Genomic DNA, 21016 nt, shown 5'->3' with positions numbered 1-21016 from the left:
ACCAGTGTCATTCAGTTCAAATAACAATCAACGGCTCTGCTGCAGAGTAGCCTTCCTACCTCCTGCCCTTGGACAAGGGGTACAAGCCCCCAGAGCAAGAAGATGAGGCCTGGAGCAAGTCCAGAGGAGGCCCCGGAGGGGTAGAGGAAGCAGGCTGGCCTCTTGTCCCCGGTCAGTGACCTCACACCAGCCCTTCAGTAGCAGGGGTTCTCACCCACAGGTCTCGGCCTTAGCCATGCCCAGGACTCTGGCTGGGCCTTGGCAGGAAGTCCTCATGCCCCACAGGGAACTCCCACCCAGGATTCACCCAACCAGAGCCCTGTGCCAGCCTTACCCCTGCGGGGCAGGTCCACCTAGAAAGGCAGGACTAGGCCACGCCTCTTGGGGCCACTCTGTTCTCTCCACAGAACTCCCCAGTTCTCCTTTGTCCCTCTCCCTGACGCTTCTGTAGCTCCTGGCACAGTGGCAGTCCCTCCCCTCCTCCACCCCACTCTGCCTCACCCCTTGCCCTGGGTAGCCTGGAGTTGGTCCTGCTGGCTCCCGAGCTGCCATGGATGAGTGGGTACCAGCAGAGGTGGCTTCCAGTGTGGCTGCCTGGGTCCCCCGAGCATGCCCCAGATCCTGCTTTAACCCAGGGAGCACCTCCATGGGAGTGATGAGCACCTAATGAGTCTGACAGAACGAAAGACACTACACGGTTCACTGTTTATTGTCTCCATGGGGTGGGTGAAGAGGAGCGGCCCAGCTGAGCTGAGGAAGGTGACCACTGAGATCCCACCCTACCTGCTCAGCAGGCTGGGCAGAAAGGAGCAGGGCTGAGGACAGAGGACTGAAGATGCAGAGACCCTGTGGGCCCCACCCCCTGGGGTTTCCTCCCACACGGCTGCAGGCCATCCTTGCTGATCACTCCTGGGTTGCTTCCTGGTTAAAGGGCCAGAAGGTGAAGGAGATGGGCTTTTCAGGCATCAGGATGAGGTTGAATGTGGTGCCTACATCACTGAGATGTTGGATTTCAACTCTGAAGTTCTCCAGCATCTGAGAAAGGCCGATGGTATGTTTGGGGGGGTGCAGAGGAGGATCTGTCTCCCTGGCCAGGCCCACTCGCCCATAGGCAGTGCCCGTGAAGTGTGATGTGAGGAGCGGTCCTCGTGTAACCCTGCACAGTGCCGATAATGCACCCTAGCGCTCCGTTCCCTCAATTTAGGCCTAGACCGTAACTCCTCTATACACCTCAGCCCTGTCCCATCCCATCACCACCATGGGCAACAGTGGGTGCTGAGTGGTTGAGCCTCAAAGAGGGGCAGCCAGGAATTGTGGGAGAGAGTCAGAGCAAGTAACTGCAGGTAGATGTGCCCCAGCCCTGACCTCCTTGGGCTTTGGACAGATAGGAGAAGGAAGGTTGGTGCCGTCATTGGGGCCAGGGCCAGCCCAGGGTGCCCAGATGTCCCCAGCTTGACTCACATTGATGAGGAAGATGGTCATCTCCAGCTCGGCGATCCGCCGTCCCAGACACTGCCGCACACCCCAGCCAAAGCCCAAGTTCCGGAAGTGAGTGACGTTCTTATCTTTGCTCAGCCATCGAGTTGGGTCAAAATTTTCCGGGTCGAAGAAGAAGGTGGGCTCTCGGCCCAGAGCATAGAGGGACACCTGCACCAGTGTCTGGGGCAAGGTGATCAGAGGCCTGAGTAGGCCCTGCCTCCCCACAGCCCTGAGCACAACACCCCCTTCCCCAGTCCCCTGCCCTCTCACCACCACTCCCACTCCCCAGAATAGCTGCCCAGCTCTCCAGGGCAGGACATTCTGCCCACTGTGCAGCCTCGAACAAGGCCCCATCCCTCTATGATCCTTACCCACCAAATGGGGACGGCAGAAGACACAAGGCTAGGGTGATCGTTCCACCCTTTCCTCAGACCCAGGCAAAACGTGAAGTCTTCCACTTAACCCTGGTTTCCAATAACATCCTAGAGGTCACCGCCCACCAGGCCCACCACCTCTGCCCTTCACTCAGACTGAGACTGCTGCCATCAAGGGCCCCACCAGGGCCCCAGCGCCACCCTCTGTTTGCAATTGCAGCCTGCTCCAGCCCTCTCTGACTGGCAGAGCCTGCAGCCCGCTGGCTGCACCTACCTTGGCAGGAATCATGTAATCTCGAAGAACCAGATCATTTACAAGATATCTCTGCAGGGTCACGGAGATGGGGTGGAGTCTGCAGGAGAAGGGCACTCAGAAGCTGATGGCCCCGAAGGCTGGTCGCAGCCCCCGAGCCCCACACCCTGCATGGCACTCATGCCAGAGTAGGGCCCTGGTTCTATTTCCTTTCTCCTCCAGACTTTTCCCTTCCTGCTTCCAACCTCCTCCACCAGCCCATCCTCCTAACCCCTTGCCCCAGTCACTTCCCTGGCCTTGCCCAGGGACTGCAGTTGGGGGTGGTATGGGTGGTTGTGGGCTTGCCTCAGAGTCTCCTTGATGCTGGCTTTCAGGAGTGGCACCAGCTGCAGCATTGTGGCCGTGTCGCCCTGGGCCTGGCGCCGGGCGGCCAAAACCTCTGCCCGCAGCATATCCTGCACCTTCAGGTTGCGTGCCATCTCGTACAAGTGCCACTGCAGGGTCATGGATGTCTGGTGGGGAGTAGGGCGTACAGAAGACCAGAGGGCCTGTCACTCCAGGGCTCCTTGAGGTCCTTGACTTCATGCTAAATTTTCATTTCCAAGAACCTCTCCTTCCCCCACCCCATCCCAGTCTCCAAGACTATCCTCTGCAAAAGCAAAACACATTCCATTGTTTAAACAGGAAATGTCCAACAAGCCTTTCTTGCTGGCCAGGCAGGAATGCTTGGGGCAGCACTTGTCCCTGCCCTCATCCCTCATGTTGCCAAAAACCCACCCATCTCCCCAGCCAGTACAGTGTCAGCTACACAGCCAACGCCTTCTTCCAAAGAATTCCAGAGGCCCTTAGAGGCCAAATCCTTCTGTCATGATTGCACTTCAGAATGAATGTTATTCCTTTTGAAATGCCTTGTTAAACAGCCACCCCTCTCTCCAATAGAACTTCCCAAAACCTTAGCATTCGCCTGTAACAGCATGGCTTCAAGTAAGGCTCAAAGATGCTGAAACTGGACCGGCCAGATGTTTCCTATCAGTGTTGCAATTGGTGTGTGGTGTGTGTTGAAATTAATCAGCTAATCTCAATATAAGCCAGAGGTTGTGACCACTAGCCCTTCGCCAGAAATCTGAGTGACCCTCATCAAATTCCTCAATGATGACAAACCAGGCCCGTTTGGGACCCTAGCCTGGAGCATCCCTCCCTCCTGGGGACTAGGACATGGGTTGCTGACACATTATCTTACCAAGGATCATATTTTGTCCAAGGGACTTAGACACCCTCCTCTCTCCTCCTGGCAGGGGCAACAATGACAAGCTGTCACACAGCTCCTTCTCAGCTTAAAATCCTTGCCTGGCTCCCCAGAGCCTCCAGATGAAATGCAGAGTCTCAGGCCTGAGCCACAGGGCCCCTCAACACCTGCCTGCTGCTCCCCCATCCCCCACTCCCCACTTCTCTCCAACACGCACCTAATGTTCCAGCCACATGGAGTGGCACACAGCCCCCAAAGCCCTGAAGTCTTCCCCATGCTAGGTCCTCTTCCTGGAATTCCCTTCCCCTCCTAAGAAGCAAGGATGTGCTCCCTCTGCCAGACTCCAACCATATGTGTGTTTTCATCTCAGTACTGCCAAGGTCTGCCGTAGAGAGGTACTTGGGATTTGATAAGCTATGTTACTAGCTGTGTGACCTTGACCAAGTTATTTAACCTCTCTGTGCTCCAGCTTCCTCATCTGAAAACGGGGGATGATGGTAACATACCTTAGAGGGTTGTTTGTGAGTATTAAATGAGGTAACATATGTAAACAGCTTAGAACCCTGCCAGCCGTACAGCATGTGCTTAATAAATGTTACCTCACAGTAATCATTTCTTTGGTGCAGGTGAGTGATTTTTGAAGATCTCTTCTGCATAATAGACAATGAACTATGTTTAAGGTATGCTCAGAGCCTCCATCTGCAGCCTGGTCCCAGGGACCAAAACCCCTTTATCAGAGTGTTACACAGATCTAATACCTGGGATGAAAGTGATTCACCCAAGGGGCTTGACATGTGCTTCTCCCTGCTCCTGAAACGCTATTTCTCCTCTCTCCTCCTGGCAGCAGCCTGCAAGAATTTTAGGCCCTCTGTGGAGCCTTCTCTGTGTCCTTCACAGCCATGTGAGTCAGTCTCCACATCTCGGCTTGTCCAGTGGAGGCCGCTTGCCTCCGTCATTGCAGGGTGCCACCCCTCCGTTGGCATCGCGGCCTCCCTGTCACAAGCTGAATGGTATAGCCCCTCCCAAAATTCATCTGTTGAAGTCCTAACCTCAGAACCTCAGAATGTGACTGTCTTTGGAGATAGAACCTTTAAGGATTTTAAAGTAAAATGAAGTCCTCGAGGAGGATCACAATCCAATCCTGACTGACTAGTGTCTTCATGAACTGAGATGATTCTGACACAGACACAGAGGGAAGCCCAAGCGAGCGAGAGGGAGAAGACGGCCATCTACAAGCCAAGGAGAGACGCCTTAGAATGCACCAACCCTGCCAACACCTCGACCTTGGACATCCAGCCTCCAGAACTGTGAGAAAATAAATGTCTGTCGTTTAAGCCCCCCAGTCTGTGGGATTTGGTTACAGCGGCCCTAGCAAGCCAGGACACCCCTCCCCTCTGAGCCATGTGAGGACATTGTATTCTTCCCTTTTACAGCCCAGTGCCTAAGCCTTAACTAGTCAGTAAATACTAAACAACTCCACCACCACATTAGCATGCGGAAGCTTTAAAAATTTCACAAGTGGGTATTGAACAATGGGAACACACAGACATAGGGAGGGGAACATCATCCTGTCGGGGATGGGGGTAGGGGTCTAGGGGAGGGATAGCAGGAGGTGGGAGGATTGGGGAGGGATAGCATTAGGAGAAATACCTAATGTAGATGACAGGGGGATGGATGCAGCAAACCACCATGGCATGTGTATACCTATGTAACAATCCTGCATGTTCTGCACATGTACCCCAGAACTTAAAGTATAATAAAAACTTTTAAAATTGGAAAATGGGATATCACACAGGACTAATCATTCTTAACATCCAGAAAAAGATGTTTCTGGGGTGCCATGCTGCTGTGGAGGGAGCACAAGGGATGCCTCTGGGCCTTGGGGGCAGCGTAGGGTACTGGGGGCTGGAAGGGGGAGGAGGGAGGACAGCAAAAAGACCCTGGACGGCAGAGCCCACAGCAAATGCCCCGGCCTCCCAGTGTTTCCAGGCTCCTGCCTGCTTCCCCGGATTTGAGTGAGCGTGTTCTCCCCCAGGAGCTGGGGGTGTTGGCCTCCATCAGCAGAGCTCTGACGGAGTGAGCATCCAGAGGGGATCTCCTCCTATAGAGACTCCGCTTGGAGCCTGGGCCTTGCCACCATGCCTGGCCACTCCTCTCTCACAGGCAAAGAAAAATGGCTGATCGGCTTCAAATCATGCCCAGGGTGACTTGACTTTGACCTCACCTTCCTAAGAGATTAGCACTTAAGAAATAGCAGTGGGGAGGGAGACATATCCTACATGGGTAGGGCCCCCGTGGCAACAGGGTTTTAGACAAAGAGGGGCACGTGGGCACAGGGGGAACAAGGTGCTGCCCCTACAGCCACCTCACCGTGTCCACACCTCCTGCCAGCATCTCCGTGACGTTGGCCTTGATGTCCTCGAAGGGCAGCCTGCTGTCTCCCAGGAGTCTATAGAGGATGCCACGGTAATTGTGGTCAACCTTTCCTTTCTGTCTCAATTCCCGGGTGAAGTTCTGGGTGTATGCCTCAGCTGTGGGTCAGGGGGAAAGAAAAAAGAGTGAGGTTCCCTGCAGGTGGGCAGGAAGGAGGGCAGTCTGTGGTGAGAGGTGGCACCAAGGGCCTGGGGATTCTGGAGCCCTGTGCTTCTTATGCTGCCGTTTTACTGAGCACTTACTCTGTACTAAGCCCTTCAGACCTGTTTTGTCATTGAATTCTTGGGATATATGACATCATCCCCATTTCACAGATAACAGATGCAGAGAGAGATAGTCACTTGCCCAAGGTCACGTAGGCATAAAGGGCAGAGGTGGGATCTGACTCTGCCATATCCTGACCAGCCTACTCCACCCACCCTTCCCCAAGTCCCTGTCATCCAGCACAGCCATGGCTCAGACACCGGCCCTCCACCCTCTGGGGAGCATGAGCTCCTTTGAAGATCACAGCCGTCTTCGCTCTTCTTTTTCCAGAAAAATCTAATAATCCCCAACAGCCAGCCAGCCTTCCGCCTGCCATTTCCAGGGGTCCCAGGGCCTTCCTGACACCCACGCCTGCCCACCACCATGTGCGTTGCCTGCATGTCAAGTCAGCGCTCATTGACATAGCTTGGGACAAAGGGGCTGGCTGAGGCCTGGGGCTCCCAGGAGGAGAGCGCTGCCCGAGGAGCCCTCACCTTTATTGAAAATCGTGTCCCACGCGGCCACATGGTCCTTCCAGATCTTGGTCCTAAACAGACGGAACAGGTCTGGGGGGAGGTTGAGCATGGGGGCGCTGGTGTGGAACATCTGGTAGATGGCATTGATGAACTGCTGGGCCTCGGGGTCCACTACCTCCTCCAGCATCCCCTGGCGCTCCCCAAAAATGACATTAGTGATGGCTGCAGGGAGAGGCAGAGGCCGAGAAGCCACTTCCAGCAGGGCCATCTGAGAGCCACAACCCACAGGGACTCCTCCACCCTCATCTCCCTCAGCATGAAGCGTCTCTTGCCCCTACCCTCAGCCTCCTTCAGTAAAGAAATTGAGGCCTGAGTCCTAAAGGGCTAAGATGCAAGGCTGAGAAAGCTGGCCTCTGGAAACCACGTAGGTTCCGCAGAAGGGCATGTGGAAGACCTGAAAGGTGGGAAGCAAGGTCTCTGGCACAGCTAGGAGAGGGCCTAGCCCAGGATGCAACTGCTCTGACCATACTTCCACCAGGAGAAATTCCTCATCTGTAATTGGCTGAATTGGCTAAATACTTCCTGAAACAGATCAGAAAGGAGGCTGAGGGTCATAAGGCCCTGGATAATTAACCATCCCGGACCTAGTCTTGCTGGACCTAAGAAGTTACAACAGCCTCAAGTTCTCCCCACCTATCAGGTGAGGAATTTGAATACTGTTTTCATACAAAGCTCTGGGTACCTCAGTTTCTTGCTGTGACCACACGATCTTCATCAAGCCATGGGGCCTTTACATGTGCTGTTCCCTCTACCTCTACTGCCTGACTTCCTTACCCCATCTAGATAACTCCTACAGATTCTTCAATGCCCACCTCAGATGAACCACTGAACTCTCCTCTACCCTATCCGACTTCAGAGGTCTATGTCCCGGGAGGTGGAGACTTGCAGAATGAAGGGCCAAGCCAAGCTCTGGATTTGGAGGATGGTGGCAATAGCGTCCTGTATGTTGGGGACCATTGCTCCTACAGCACAAATGCCAGATGAGAGAGAATGCCAGGTGAGGGAACCCCAGAGCGAGGGGTCTCACTCTGTTGCCAAGGGTGGTCTTAAATTGCGTCTGGGTAGCTGGCAATGGAGGGTGTGGTCAGAAGCTCATCCCAGAAGCCAATCTCAGTACCTCTGCAAGGTCGGTGCTGAACCTGAAGGTAAGAGAGTGAACACCCACCCCCATGCCCACTGCAAGCCGGGTGCAAGCCCCTTACACTCAAAGGCAAATCGGAACAGGTCATCACTGATATCCCCTGAGAAATTTCCAGAGCCCGCCTTCTTGATGCGCCTGTGCAGGACACTGACAAAGTCCCGAGACACTGCATCCAACAGGGGAACAAAGTTCTTGGTGGTCTCTGGAACCATCACCTCCTGGTTCAGGGCCAGTCGGTCTCTCTTCCAGGCTGCCGACTTCCTGCGAAAACATGGGCCCATAAGCTCTCATAGTCACAGACCCCAGGCCTGGCGAACACAGAGGGGACTGACTCAGTTTTCCCAGGAAGCTGAGTCACAGCTCACAGCATCCAGCATTCCCACCAGGGCCCCTGCCCTCACCTCTCCCAGTGCCCTCTGCCTCTCACCTCCTCCCTGCTCTGCCTGGCTGGGAGAAGAGAAAGGAAAAAAGAAAGTGAAGGGGAACAAAACCCAACTCCCCTCTACCAGCTCCGCTGAGAGCGGGGAACGGACATTCTCAGAACTCTTTGCGTAACTTTCAGGCTCTTTGCCTCAGCTGCAGGCAGGCCTTTCATGCCACCCTCCCACCCCCCACTTTCTCCTGGCTGACGCTCACCTTTGACACTCCAGGTCCCCCCCGTATAACATTTTCTGACTCTTGCACAAACGAAATTGACCAGCTTCTCGTCTTCTGCACCCCCTACACATCCCATTATTCCCTTCTGTTGGAGGACCTCAGGTGTCCAGAACTGGGTTGGTCCTAATAAACCTCAATTCATGGTACATTCCTTTTTTTTTTTTTTTTTAAGACAGAGTCTCGCTCTGTCGCCCAGGCTGGAGTGCAGTGATGTGATCTCAGCTCACTGCAAACTCCACCTTTCAGGTTAAAGTGATTCTCCTGCCTCAGCCTCCCGAGTAGCTGAGACTACATGCCTGGCTAATTTTTTGTTTTTTATTTTTAGTAGAGACGGGGTTTCGCCATGTTAGCCAGGATGGTCTCGATCTCCTCACCTTGTGATCTGCCCACCTCGGCCTCCCAAAGTGCTGGGATTATAAGGACGAGCCACCGCGCCGGGCCATGGCACACTCTTGAAAATCAATCCATGCAAAATCCTCTTCGTGACTTGGTAAGAATGTTATCGTAAACTTACCACCCACCACGAAAACTAGGAACTTGACAGTAACTTACACTGGTCCTTTCACATCCTTGGTTCGCTTCTAAGGAGACCACCCACCACAATCCCTTGCTCCTGTCTGTGTCTAATTTGATCTGATCTCCATTTATTCCTAAAAGTTACTATTATAAAATATATACTTGTTTTTAACTTCTTTTAAAAAGCTGTTGGCCAGGGACAGTGGCTCACGCCTATAATCCCAGCACTTGGGGAGGTCAAGGCAGGTGGATCACCTGAGGTCAGGAGTTTGAGACCAGCCTGGCTAACCTGGTGAAACGCTGTCTCTATTAAAAACACAAAATTTAGCTGGGTGTGGTGGTGGGCGCCTGTTATCCCAGCTACTCAGGAGGCTGAGTCAGAAGAATCACTTGAACCAGGGAGGTGGAGGTTGCAGTGAGCTGATACCATGCCATTGCACTCCAACACACTTGACAGAGCGAGACTCCATCTCAAAAAAAATAAAATAAAATAAAAAACTGTCATGCTTTGTCAGACTTGCTTTTTCCACTTAGTTGTATCGTTCTAAGTATCATCCATATTGCTGTGGGACACCGAGACCCTTCATTTTGACTGGTGTGTACTACAGTTCACTCACTTACAAACCTATTGGGCATTTAAGTAGCTTTCTGGTTTTTAATATCATGAACAGTACTACTGCAAACATTCTATTACACATCCCTCAAATCAGGGATATTCTTTGGAATATATCCCTGAAGTCAAAATGTCCAGTCATTTTCCAAAGTAGTGGCTCCAGTTTACACTCCCACCAGCAACAGATGAGAGCTCCAGCTGTTCTGTAGCCTCAACACTTGATATGGTTGCATTTTACCTTTTTTCTTTTGAGACAGGATCTGTTTCAAAAGTGCAGTAGTGTGATCTCTGCTTACAGCAATCTCTGCTTCCTGAGCTCCAGCAAGTCTCTGGCCTCAGCCTCGCAAATAGCTGGGACCACAGGCACATGTCACCACATCCAGCTAATTTTTTATTTTTTGTAGAGATGGGCTCTTACTGTGTGGCCCAGGGTGGTCTTGAACTCCTAAGCTCAAGCAATCTGTCCTCCTTGGCCTCCCAAAGTGCTGGGATTACAGGCATGAGCTACTGCACCCCACCCCACATTTTACGGGTGTGTGCACCCATCCACATTTTACATTTTTGATGGACTGAGTGTGGTGGCTCATGCCTATAATCCTAGCGCTTTGGGAGGCCAAAGCGGGAGGATCACTTGAGCCCAGGAGTTCAAGACCAGCCTGGGCAAATGGCGAAATCCCATGTGTACTAAAAATGTAAAACCTGGCTGGGTGTGGTGACACGCTGGGTGTGGGAGGCTGAGGTGGGAGGATCACCTGAGCCGGGGAGGCAGAGGCTGCGGTGAGCCATGATTGAACCACTGTACTCTAGCCTGGGTGACACAGTAAACCCCATCTCAAAATAAAAAAATAAAAATAAATTGATGGGTCAGGCACAGTGGCTCACGCCTAGTCTCCCAGGGAGGCAGAGGCAGGAGGATCACCTAAGGTTGGGAGCTCGAGGCCAGCCTGACCAACATGGAGAAATCCTGTCTCTATTAAAAATACAAAAAATTAGACGGGCATAGTGGCACATGCCTGTAATCCCAGCTACTCGGGAGGCTGAGGCAGGAGAATCACTTGAACCCCGGAGGCAGAGGTTACAGTGAGCCAGCATTGCATCATTGCACTCTAGCCTGGGCAACAAAAGTGAAACTCTGTCTCAAAAAAAAAAAAAAAAAAAAAAATTGATGAACAATTTGGTAGAAAACGGTATCCACTACAGTTAAAAACACTGATCTGTCCCCATGTAGGGCAAATGCCTCACTGCCCCTTTAGCCTGTATGGGACTCACAGTGGCAGGTCCCTGCTCTATTTGTCACTGTATTCCCAGCTCCTGGAACAAGTCCTGACGCATCAAGGGTGCTCAGAAAGGTGGGACTCAGTAAGCAAGCCAATCATTGAGAACTTTGTCAGCTCTTTAATTATTCATTAGGATCTTTAGTATGACCATTTCCCTGAAGGCTGGCGGAGCAATTCATCATCATCATCATCATCATTATCATTTGTTTTAGGGAGGCAAGATAATGGCGGATATTCACCTAGAGGCCCTGCTAGGAGGCACAGGGGAAGCCTGGCCTCAGCCCCTCACCCCTAGCCTCTGTCCTCTCCACAGCTCCCCACCACCTCCCTCCAGACCCTGGGAGATGGCCCAGGACTCACTTCAACAAGACTCCTACTGGTCTCTGGTAATACTCGTGATAGGCGACCCAGGGCGGGATGAGGAATCGTTCCGGGCTGGGGCCCTCGAACTTAAAGAGAAGAGCCACATCTTCAGGGTCGATGACATAAACCGACTCCACATTGCCGAGCTTCTCCCTGGAGGGGTAGGGGAGAGAGGGTGATGGATGGATCCAAGCAGAGCTGTGGATACAGGCTCAGCAGAGCTGCCTCACAGTTCCACAACTTGCTGACTGTAGGGCCTGAGCCAAGGCCCTTAACCCCTCTGAGTCTCAGTTTCCTTTTCTATAAAATAAAGACAAACACCACCTGTGTCACAGCGTTGCTGAAGGACAAGATGATAGCAAGTGTATGGATGTGACCTTTGATAAACATTCTACAAGTGACAGCTTTATGATCACTGTTGCTACTGTCCTACAGCACATCCCCAGGGCCAGCCCAAAGCCCACCCCAGAGCCGTCCATGGACCAGCAAGTCCTTTGCTCCACGCACACTCTTCCTGTGTTCACTCCACAGCAGCCGCCGCTTCTCACCCGTCCACAGAGCTCAGAACCATGGCACACTTTCATGTCACGGCTAGAGTGAGTCTATAGCTTGCAAGGTAGGCCATATTCCAGGCCAAATCCCTGCCAGACTCTACAACTGAAATCCTGGGAGTGGCCACCCTGCCCCTAAGAGTCAGAGGCCACCCGACAACATACTTTGTCTCTATTAAAATAAAACTTCAGTAAAACATCAGGCCCCAGCCTACAGGCAGGGAGGAAGGGTTTGCAAATCGCTTTGCAGACAGTCTCTATTAAATACAACTGGGTTTTTGTCATTGTTTTGAGGCAGAGTCTCTGTTACCCAGGCTGGAGTGCAGTGGTGTGATCACGGCTCACCGCAGCCCTGACCTCCCAGGCTCCAGCGATCCTCTCACCTCAGCTCCCCCAAGTAACTGGGACTGTAGGCACCCACCACCATGCCTTGCTAATTTTTGTATTTTTTGTATAGATGAGATTTTGCCATGTTTCCCAGGCTGGTCTCAAACTCCTGGGCTCAAGAGATCCTCCCACCTCAGCCTCCCAAAGTGCTGGGACAGCAGGAGTGAGCCACCGTGCCTGGCCAAATACAACTATTAGACATGACTGGTGTTCTTCCACGAAGAGAAGAGGACATGGATACACATGGAGGAAAGACCACGTCAACACATGGAGAGAAGACGGCATCTAACTCCAAGGAGAGAGGCCTCAGAAGAGAGCAAGCAACTCACCCAAAACCTTGATCTCTGACTTCTAGTTTCCAGAGCTGCCAGAAAATCAATTCGATTATTTAAGCAAAAAAATGAGAAATAAAAATACAACTACTACAAAACAACAGGAAATTCCACTTCTTGTTGGGAATACTCTGAACCCCTCTGTGGTGACTGAGCAACCCCAAGCTTCTGGAAGAATTGGCAAAACCCAAGCTATCCGAAATGAGAAGAAATTGTTGTTGATTTTTAACCTGTAAATTATCTTAGAATTTGGTTTCCCCGAAAGGAGTTATTTGCTTTGTGTTACTTGCTGTATCGATTATATTTGAGAAAATGAAGGACAATGTGAAATGCTGAGATGTGACTTGTAACTTTGGCCCTGCTGAGATGTGACTTGTAACTTTGGATCTGCTGAACTGTTCTGGTAAAAACAGGAACTCTGTGAAAAGGACTAACCACGTATCTTGACTGCCGGAGAGAGATGACAGCGCGTCATGAGGGTCTCGCTGCAGAGGGCCTATAAACGGACGTGTAATGGAGAGGTTTATTACCTGGATTCCTTCCCAGAAAAGGCATATTGATTATGGCCCTGGAAAAGGAATGCGACCCTTATGGAGAGCCTATAAACGATGCATGAGAGGCGTCTGTCTCTGTGGTGAAGAGAAGGATGTAAAAGTCTTTCTTCTCCCACTGCTCCTCCAGGCCGGCAGGGAGCCCCCTCCTCTTGCAGTTTTTGTGGTCAGGCTGGTTGTCCTGTGTCAGATCCTGTTCCCTCTGCAGCTGTGAGCCCAATATGTTCTTGCTGATAATCATAAGTTTATGTTTAACCTCTATTCTTGCTAAGGTGTGTGATTTCTGTGCTGACACACAGAAAGTTATCTTTACATTGTTCTGCTTTTATAATACCACGTTGTGATTTTTGTACACCAGTTTTTGCAAATGTATTCCTTTTGTATAATTATCACTGAAACTTTGCGTAACCTCGCTCCCCCCTTCCCCCCATTGAAAGAGCACAATAAAAAAACTGAGGTTTTCAGGGGAATGTCAGGCATCCACGGAGCAGCATTACGTGGTGTCTTCCCTGGGCCCAGCTTTAAGGAAAACTTTTTCCTTGTCTCTCTTTCTTTTTCACCGACCACTCAATGACTTTGAGAGATCTTAAACCCACGTTGAGGTATTAGGAGCTGGTCTTGCCAATAACTTCTTGCTTGCCTCTCCCTTTTGTCTAAGAAAGTTAATTTAAGATATATTTTTAGGCAAAGTATAAAAACATACAGATACAAGCCAAGGGCGCTCGTGTGTGCGCGCGTTCTCTCTCTCTCTCCTCTCATTGTGCTGCCTTAACCACTGAGCCAGAAAGCCTGGACCTACTTTGATGAGTCTCAGGCCTTCACTTGTTCTGTGGCCTCCCAAAAAAAATCCCCTCAGTGTTTTTCCAGCTACCACGTGTCTTTGCACTAACTAGCTCCATATCCCCAGCTCAGCCAAGCCCTTGAACTGCTGTTATCATGATCAATTCCACTTCTGTGAATCTAGCCCAAGGCAATGATCTGACATCAACAACGATGTCTGATGGATGAGGATGTCCATTGCAGCATCACGTCTAACAGAAAAAAGTCAAAAGTAGGTTGTACATTCACTTTAAAGAACTGGTGGGAAAAAAAATCTATACTGTGGACTACCATGCTGTTTTTTATAATTATATTCCAGGCCAGGCATAGTGGCTCACACCTGCAATCCCAGTGCTTTGGGAAGCTGAGGAAAGAGGGGGAGGATCGTTTGAGCCCTGGAGTTCAAGGCTACAGTGAGCTATGATGGCACAGCTGTACTCCAGCCTGGGAGACCGAGCAAGACCCTGTTTCAAAAAAGAAAAATAAATATAAGATAGATCAAGAAAAAGGAAGACGATACAAATAAACGAAATGGGATCTATCCCCAGAAAAGTCTGAGGACACTAAACAGCACTTCCTCTTAAATTAAGAAAAATAATTTTATATTAGAGAGAGAAATGAGGAAAGAAGTCCTTGATATATTATTGTGGGACAACACAGCACAAGTGTCATATATAGTATTTTCATATTCTTTTTCTTTCTTTCTTTATTTTTTTGAGACAGAGTTTCGCTCTTATTGCCCAGGCTGGAGTGCAATGGCACAATCTCAGCTCACCGCAACCTCAGCCACCCAAGTTCAAGCAATTCTCCTGCCTCAGCCTCCCTAGTAGCTGGGATTACAGGCATGAGCCACCACGACCAGCTAATTTTGTATTTTTAGTAGAGATGTGGTTTCTCCATGTTGGTCAGGCCGATCTTGAACTCCTGACCTCAGGTGATCCACTCGCCTCGGCCTCCCAAAGTGCTGGGATTACAGGCATGAGCCACTGAGCCCGGTCGTATAGTCACGTTCTTAATGATACTTAAATGTTATTGGAATTGATTGTACCTGACTTCAATTTTTCATTTTTCTAAATTTTCCATTTTCTAAATCGCTCTATATAAAACAAGAACAGCCTTTGTGTTAGAAAAAACCCCACAAAAGTTATATTTTAAATTCCTCACATTTATTCAGAAGTTTATTGTTTATTAGCTGTAAGTTCAAGTACAATGATACACACAGCTGGAAGTCAGACAATTCTGGTTCCCACCGTGGCTTTGCTCTCCTGAGTTGTGTAACATTGACAAGACCCTTCTCACTAGGCCTCGGTTTCCCCATCTGTAAAATGGGGAAGTAATAACACCAACTACAGGGACATGTTACAAGATTCAGATGGAAGTGACTGAGAAAACAGAAAGGTAAGGCAGGAAAATAGGGTCTGGAGGCAGGGAACATATGGCCAATTCACACTGCAGCTCTAACAGGAAATATCCTCTCCACAGGGCGTATGACTTTGTAGCTTGAATACTTCATCCTCTCCATTTACATAAGGCATACCTCAAGTAGCCAGTGGAATTCTCTAGGGGGTAAATTCCCCGCCGTTCTGTAATGGGACCCTTGAGCCCCTGCGTTTGGCCCACCCCCACGCTGTGGAGTGTACTTTATTTTCAATAAATCCCTTCATTCTTTCCTTGCTTTGTTTGTGCATTTTGTCCTATTCTTTGTTCAAGATGCCAAGAACCTGGACACCCCCCACCGGTAACGCAGGGGCTGTATAAAAGAAGGAGTTGCTACAGGGGGTCTAGGAAGTGGTGAAAAGGGAAGAGAGGAGGAAGTAGCTAGAGACCTATGTGAAGTGAGCACGGGACAGAGGCACCAACAGGCCTAGGAGAGCGGGGAGGAAGAGGAGACCCAGAAGGGAGCAACCTCCCAAGCCCAGCACTCAATCCTGAATGAGGTGGGGTGTGGGGTAGGGGAAGCTCTTGCCACCAACCAGCTATCAAAAGGGGCAGTTTGGACTTTAAAGGAGTTATGACAGAGGGAGGGAGGGAGGCAGGGAGGGAGGGAGCAGCTGAAGCCCCAACACAAACTAGCCTGTCCTCCCTCCCACCCCAGCCCAGCCATCAAACCCGCCAACTCATTATACCCCTCTGTCCCCTTCGTGACTGACCCATTAGAATGCTCTGAGTTGTAAAGACCTTTCATTTAAACGAAAATGCACTATCCCTCCTGGTCTCCCCTCCCAGCCCCAAACCACTACACCACCTCCCTTCCCTCTCAACCAGACTCTTAGCAAAGAACTCAGGGGTGGCTTGAAGGTTCCCCACCGTGGAAACCAGCTTTAGCAGTTTTTCCAGGAAAAAGCCACAGGCCCGCCAGGCGCAGTGGTTCATGCCTGTAATCCCAGCACTTTGGGAGGCCAAGGAGGGTGGATCAGGAGGTCAGGAGTTCAAGACCAGCCTAGCCAACATGGTGAAACTCCGTCTCTACTAAAAATACAAAAAAATTTAGCTGGGCCTGGTGGCGCACGCCTGTATTCCCAGCTAGTCAGGAGACTGAGGCAGGAGAATCGCTTGAACTCGGGAGGCAGAGGTTGCGGTGAGCCGAAATCGCGCCACTGCACTCCAGCCTGGGCGACAGAGCAAGACGCCAAAAAAGGAAAAGAAAAAAAAAAAAAAAAAAGCCACAGGCCCTGGGGGCTTAGAGACCCAAAGACCAAAAAAGGGCCTTCCCTCCTAGCAGGAAGCCAGGCAGATTCTTGGGAAAGGGCAGGGACAAACTCAGGGGCTCCAGAGCCCCAGGGCCGAGGGCAAGGTCAGCTCCCCAGCAGGACGGGAATCTCGCTGGGTGACCTCTCTGAGCCTCAGTCTCCTCTGACCTTGGGGATAACAAACGCTTGCAAGGTGTCGGAGGATCACGGATGTAGGCAGGCACTTAGTAATCACCTCTCTCTCAGAGTTTCAGAGGGAGTGGGATCTGCGGAAGGTTCAGGCCTCAGGCCTGGGAACCGGGAATACTTTCCCTTTTACCTGCCACCATCCCAGGCCTGAGAAGTAAGATCAGATGTTGGACAGGAGAGGGCAGGCCGCCCCAGTCGTCACGGTAGTGCCCCACTGTTGGCGCGGGCGGGCTCGGGTCAGCTCGGGTCAGCTCGGGTGGGTTTGGGTCAGCTCGAGTGGGCTCGGGAGAGCTCGGGTAGGCTCGGGTGAGCTCGGGTGGGCTTGGGTCAGCTTGGGTGGGCTCGGGTGAGCTCGGGTGGGCTCGGGTGAGCTCGGATAGGCTCGGGTGAGCTCGGGTAGGCTTGGGTCAGCTCGAGTGGGCTCGGGTAAGCTCGGGTAGGCTCGGGTGAGCTCGAGTGAGCGCCGCGAGCAAGGGCGGAGGCCAGCCGAAGCCAGCCGAGGTGGGCCAGGGATGCAGCACCGGCGCAGTCCGGCCGGAGAAACGCTCCCTGCTCTGCCGCTGCCTCCTGGCAGGAACCGCGGAGCTAGCGTCCCAGCGCCCCGGTAACACCTCAAAGCGCACGGAGTCCGTGCAGGGGAACTTGGCGGCAGAGTGACGGGGACCTAGGAACCGGCAGGGACCGAGCGCCTCGAGCTCGCCCTGAGGTAAACGCTGGCCCACCCGGGGGCGGATGGGCTGGGGCGGCCACCGAGGTGAGGCGGAGATGAGCGGCTAGCGCAGAGCGCAGGAGCGGGCCGGGGGCGACGCCAGGGCGGACCCAAGGCCGGAATCGCCCGGCCCCGGCTCCGGCGGCGGCGGCGCGCGCTGGGAGGAAAGCTGGGGTTGTCGCTGGCGCCAAACTTGACCACGCTGCGACCTTTTCACTCTGTGCTCTGAACTGCAAATCACTCGCCCTCCCCCCGTTTTTAAAACTCGCTGCCTGGGCTGACAGCTCCAGGGCCAGGAGTTCGAAACGTAGCAGTGGCCCTTCCCCAGACCAAGGAGTTGTTTTGTTTTGTTTGAGACTGAGTCGCGCTCTGTTGCCCAGGCTGGAGTGCAATGGCGCGATCTTGGTCACTGCAACCTCCGTCTCCCGGGTTCAAGCGAGCCTCCTGCCTCAGCCTCCCGAGTAGCTGGGATTACAGGCGTCCGCCACCACTCCCGGCTAATTTCTGTATTTTTAGTAAAGACAGGGTTTCAGCATGTTGGCCACGCTGGTCCCGAACCCCTAACCTCAAGTGATCCGCCTGCCTCGGCCTCCCGACGTGCCGGGATTACGGGTGTGAGCCCCCGCGCCGTGCTAGATCTAGGGTTTGGACCCGTTAAAGATCTTCCCTGCAGATGGCTGGTGGTCTTGCCACCAATTGTTTCAAAAGTGGATGCCTGGTTTAGGGTACTTGATTAAGACATTCACAGATTGAAATGTTGAATTTTGAAATATCCCCGATATATTTCTGTATTGTATTACCAATAAAAAAAAAAGAGAGAAGTTGGACAGGAGTTTGAAAGCGGAGAACAGCCTATTTGGGGAGTGGGGAGCTCAGCGGGGCTGTCTGGGCCCCTCCTCCTCCCTGTCCCATCAGCTCCCACCCTCTGCCAGACTTACCTGTAAATGGGGCCATACTTCTGGAAATTCTGGACTTGGTGAAGGTGGATTTTGTGTGTGCCCAACTCTTTCCAGAAATGGTACAGGTTTAGCCAGCCATTGTCACCAGGAGAGGGGATCTCATTAAAGGGGCGAGGACTGCGAGTGGAGAGTCCAGCTACCTTGGCGGTGGGCACCCTGGGACGCCCCAGCCCCTCCCTGAGGGCACTCAGAAAGGTTTGGCAGCCTTTGACCAGGACTGAGCGTGGGGGAAGACCTTTGGCCAGCATGCTGTCCCCACAGCTGTGACTGTACCTGCTTCACTCTAACAGGGACTCCCAGGATGACTGTGGGCCTGGGACACCAGGGCCAAGATTATAACTACCATCTCAAGGCCACACCAGAGGCTGATAAAACTTCCACGCCCTTCCTCATCCTGCCGGCTCCAGCCCACACACAGCTCCTCCCTTACTCAGTATAAAGGTTCAGTCTGGAATTTCTGCAGCCAGGGAGGCCCTCTGTCTCTGCCCTCAGGGCCAGCCCCAGCAGACTCCTGAAATATCTGCCTGTGACTTCACCTGAGCTGGGGCCTCCTACTGGCCCCTGCAGCAGAGTGCATGCCCTGGCAGCCTTTGGTCAAGATTGCAGACAACCCGTGTTTGGGGGGCCCAAGAGAAGGTCAGAGCCAGTTTGGAACAACATACATCTTAGTTGTGGCCCCACTGTATAGACACACATCGTTGAACAACTGGGATATGTTCTGAGAAATGCATCCTTAGGCTGTTTCATTGCGGTGTGAACATCACAGAGTTCACTGACACAAGCCTGGATGTCATAGCCTACTATATACCTAGGCTACATGGGATAGCCTATCACTCCTAGACTACAAACATGTGCAGCATGTACTGTGCTGAATACTGTGGGCAATTATAACACAAGTATTTTTTAAAACATAGCTAAACACAGAAATGGTACCGTAAAAATACAGTATTATAATCTTATGGGACCACAGTTTATATGTGTTTCATTGTTGACCAAAATGTCATTATATAGCACCACATGATTATATATATATGTGATTATAAACTATTTTATATAGTTCCCTGATTTTAAAATACCATATATTTTCTGAAAATATTGTGTAAATGGCAAGTGTTGCTATTATTTATTATTATCATTATTTTGAGATGGAGTTTCACTCTTGCCCTGGCTGGAGTGCAATGGTGTGATCTCAGCTCACTGCAACCTCTGCATCCTGGGTTCAAGTGATTCTCCTGCCTCAGACCCCAAGTCGCTGGGATTACAGGTGCCCGCCACCACGCCCAGCTACTTTTTGTTATTTTTAGTAGAGACGGGGTTTCACCAGGTTGGGCAGGCTGGTCTCAAACTCCTGACCTCAGGTGATCCACCCACCTCAGCCTTCCGAAGTGCTGGGATTGCAGGCATGAGCCACTGCGCCCAGCCGCTATTATTGTTTTGAAAATTACAGTTGTATTTGTTCATTTTAGAATGCTGAGGAAAAGGACAAACAAGAACATTAAAATCCTGTGCATCATTAATGTTAGAGTACTCACAAAAGAGCTCTCACTGTTGGATTCCATTTTGATGAAGTTCAAGAACTGGCAAAATCAATTCATGGTGTTAGAAGTGGTTCTCTTGTTGGGTAATGACTGGGAGGGGGTACAACAGAATATTCTGGAGTGTTGGAAATATTCTTTCTTAAGCTGAGTGTTTACATATGTAAAAATTCACTGAAGTATACATTTGTGATTTGTTTCATTTTATTAAATATGTTACCTCAATAAAGATGTAAACAAAAAATCTGCATCTTTGCCTAGGTAATCCTTTCTCCTGTATTAAAAACAATGACCTTTAGAGAGAGGAGACTGATCCACTGAGTAGGAAAAAGCCCCAAATAAGCTTTGGTGCAGTTTTCCTCCTCCTCAGATTCTGTGGGAAGGAGAAGAAGGTCCCTGGCCCACAGGAGATCAAATTGTCACTGCAGGCAGAGCACAGGCCACCCTGACACATCACACCCTGAAGAGAACAAGGAGAGAGGTACTAGAAGCCAGTGACCCTGAGAAGCTCTGCGCTTACTGCCATCAGGCAAGGAAGGGGCAGCAGTTCATTCAGTGGGTCCCAGCAAGAGTGGCAGCATCACCACACCTAATAGTTGTCCTGGTGACCCAGGTGATGGCCATTGGACTCTCTCTTTTCATGAGGCCAATGAATGTGGTCCTGGCTTTTATCAAAACAGCTGGGTATTGGGGCTGGGTTGTCCAGGCACAAATTCCCAAAGAGTTTTTGGCAATCTTTGGCTAATGACTCTACACCTCATCTCAAGGCAAAAAGCCAGAAACTGTCTTTCCCAGCATCCCTTGCAACTGGAGTGCAGGCAGATGACTTGGGCTCCACCAATTAGATGCACCCTCATGAAATCTTGGTCGAAAAGGTAGCAACATGATGAAGCAGGTACTGTGTGAAATCTAGTCTGATATATGGGGCGGCAGGAACCTCCACCCTGGGACAGCTGCAACACCTGAGCCCTGTGGGGATCAGCAGATGGCCACCGGGGCCGCTCTGGGATGTGAGTTGAGTGATATTCCTGAAACCCTCGTATCCAAGCCTGATTCTTGACCCTCCTAGAGATTTGGTGAATGACATAGTTCCCTCAATACATTCCTTTCCTACTACATGTTGGCTAGAGTGATTTCTGCTGTTAACAACCAACAACTGTGAG

The 21016-nt window shown here is 51.3% G+C and overlaps 1 protein-coding gene and 1 long non-coding RNA gene across 4 annotated transcripts; one reads left to right on the top strand and one right to left on the bottom strand.

The window, feature by feature from the left end:
* Nucleotides 1-691: 691 nt before the first annotated feature.
* Nucleotides 692-18804, bottom strand: CYP11A1 (cytochrome P450 family 11 subfamily A member 1). 3 transcript variants are annotated; one of them, XM_017548004.2, is made up of 9 exons: nucleotides 18298-18804; nucleotides 11129-11284; nucleotides 7767-7966; nucleotides 6523-6726; nucleotides 5723-5883; nucleotides 2452-2618; nucleotides 2128-2206; nucleotides 1462-1659; nucleotides 692-1035 (listed from the first exon to the last, which is right to left on the bottom strand). In XM_017548004.2, the coding sequence occupies exons 1-9, from the start codon at nucleotides 18564-18566 to the stop codon at nucleotides 904-906; spliced, it is 1566 nt and encodes a 521-aa protein (XP_017403493.1). In that variant the 5' UTR covers nucleotides 18567-18804; the 3' UTR covers nucleotides 692-903. The 3 variants fall into 3 exon arrangements, with proteins under 3 accessions (XP_017403493.1, XP_037601456.1, XP_017403495.1); XM_037745528.1 differs by lacking the exon at nucleotides 2128-2206 and having other exon boundaries at nucleotides 5734-5883; XM_017548006.2 differs by lacking the exons at nucleotides 2128-2206; nucleotides 2452-2618.
* LOC119474028 lies at nucleotides 3515-4324 on the top strand. Its single transcript, XR_005203320.1, has 3 exons — nucleotides 3515-3747; nucleotides 3979-4032; nucleotides 4197-4324. It is a non-coding gene; the product is annotated as an uncharacterized LOC119474028 (long non-coding RNA).
* Nucleotides 18805-21016: the final 2212 nt, after the last annotated feature.

The sequence above is a fragment of the Cebus imitator genome, unplaced genomic scaffold, assembly GCF_001604975.1.
Source record: "Cebus imitator isolate Cc_AM_T3 unplaced genomic scaffold, Cebus_imitator-1.0 Scaffold203, whole genome shotgun sequence".
Lineage (NCBI taxonomy): Eukaryota > Metazoa > Chordata > Mammalia > Primates > Cebidae > Cebus > Cebus imitator.
The sequence above is the reverse complement of the archived record's forward strand: the minus strand, read 5'-3'. Positions and strand labels throughout refer to the sequence as shown.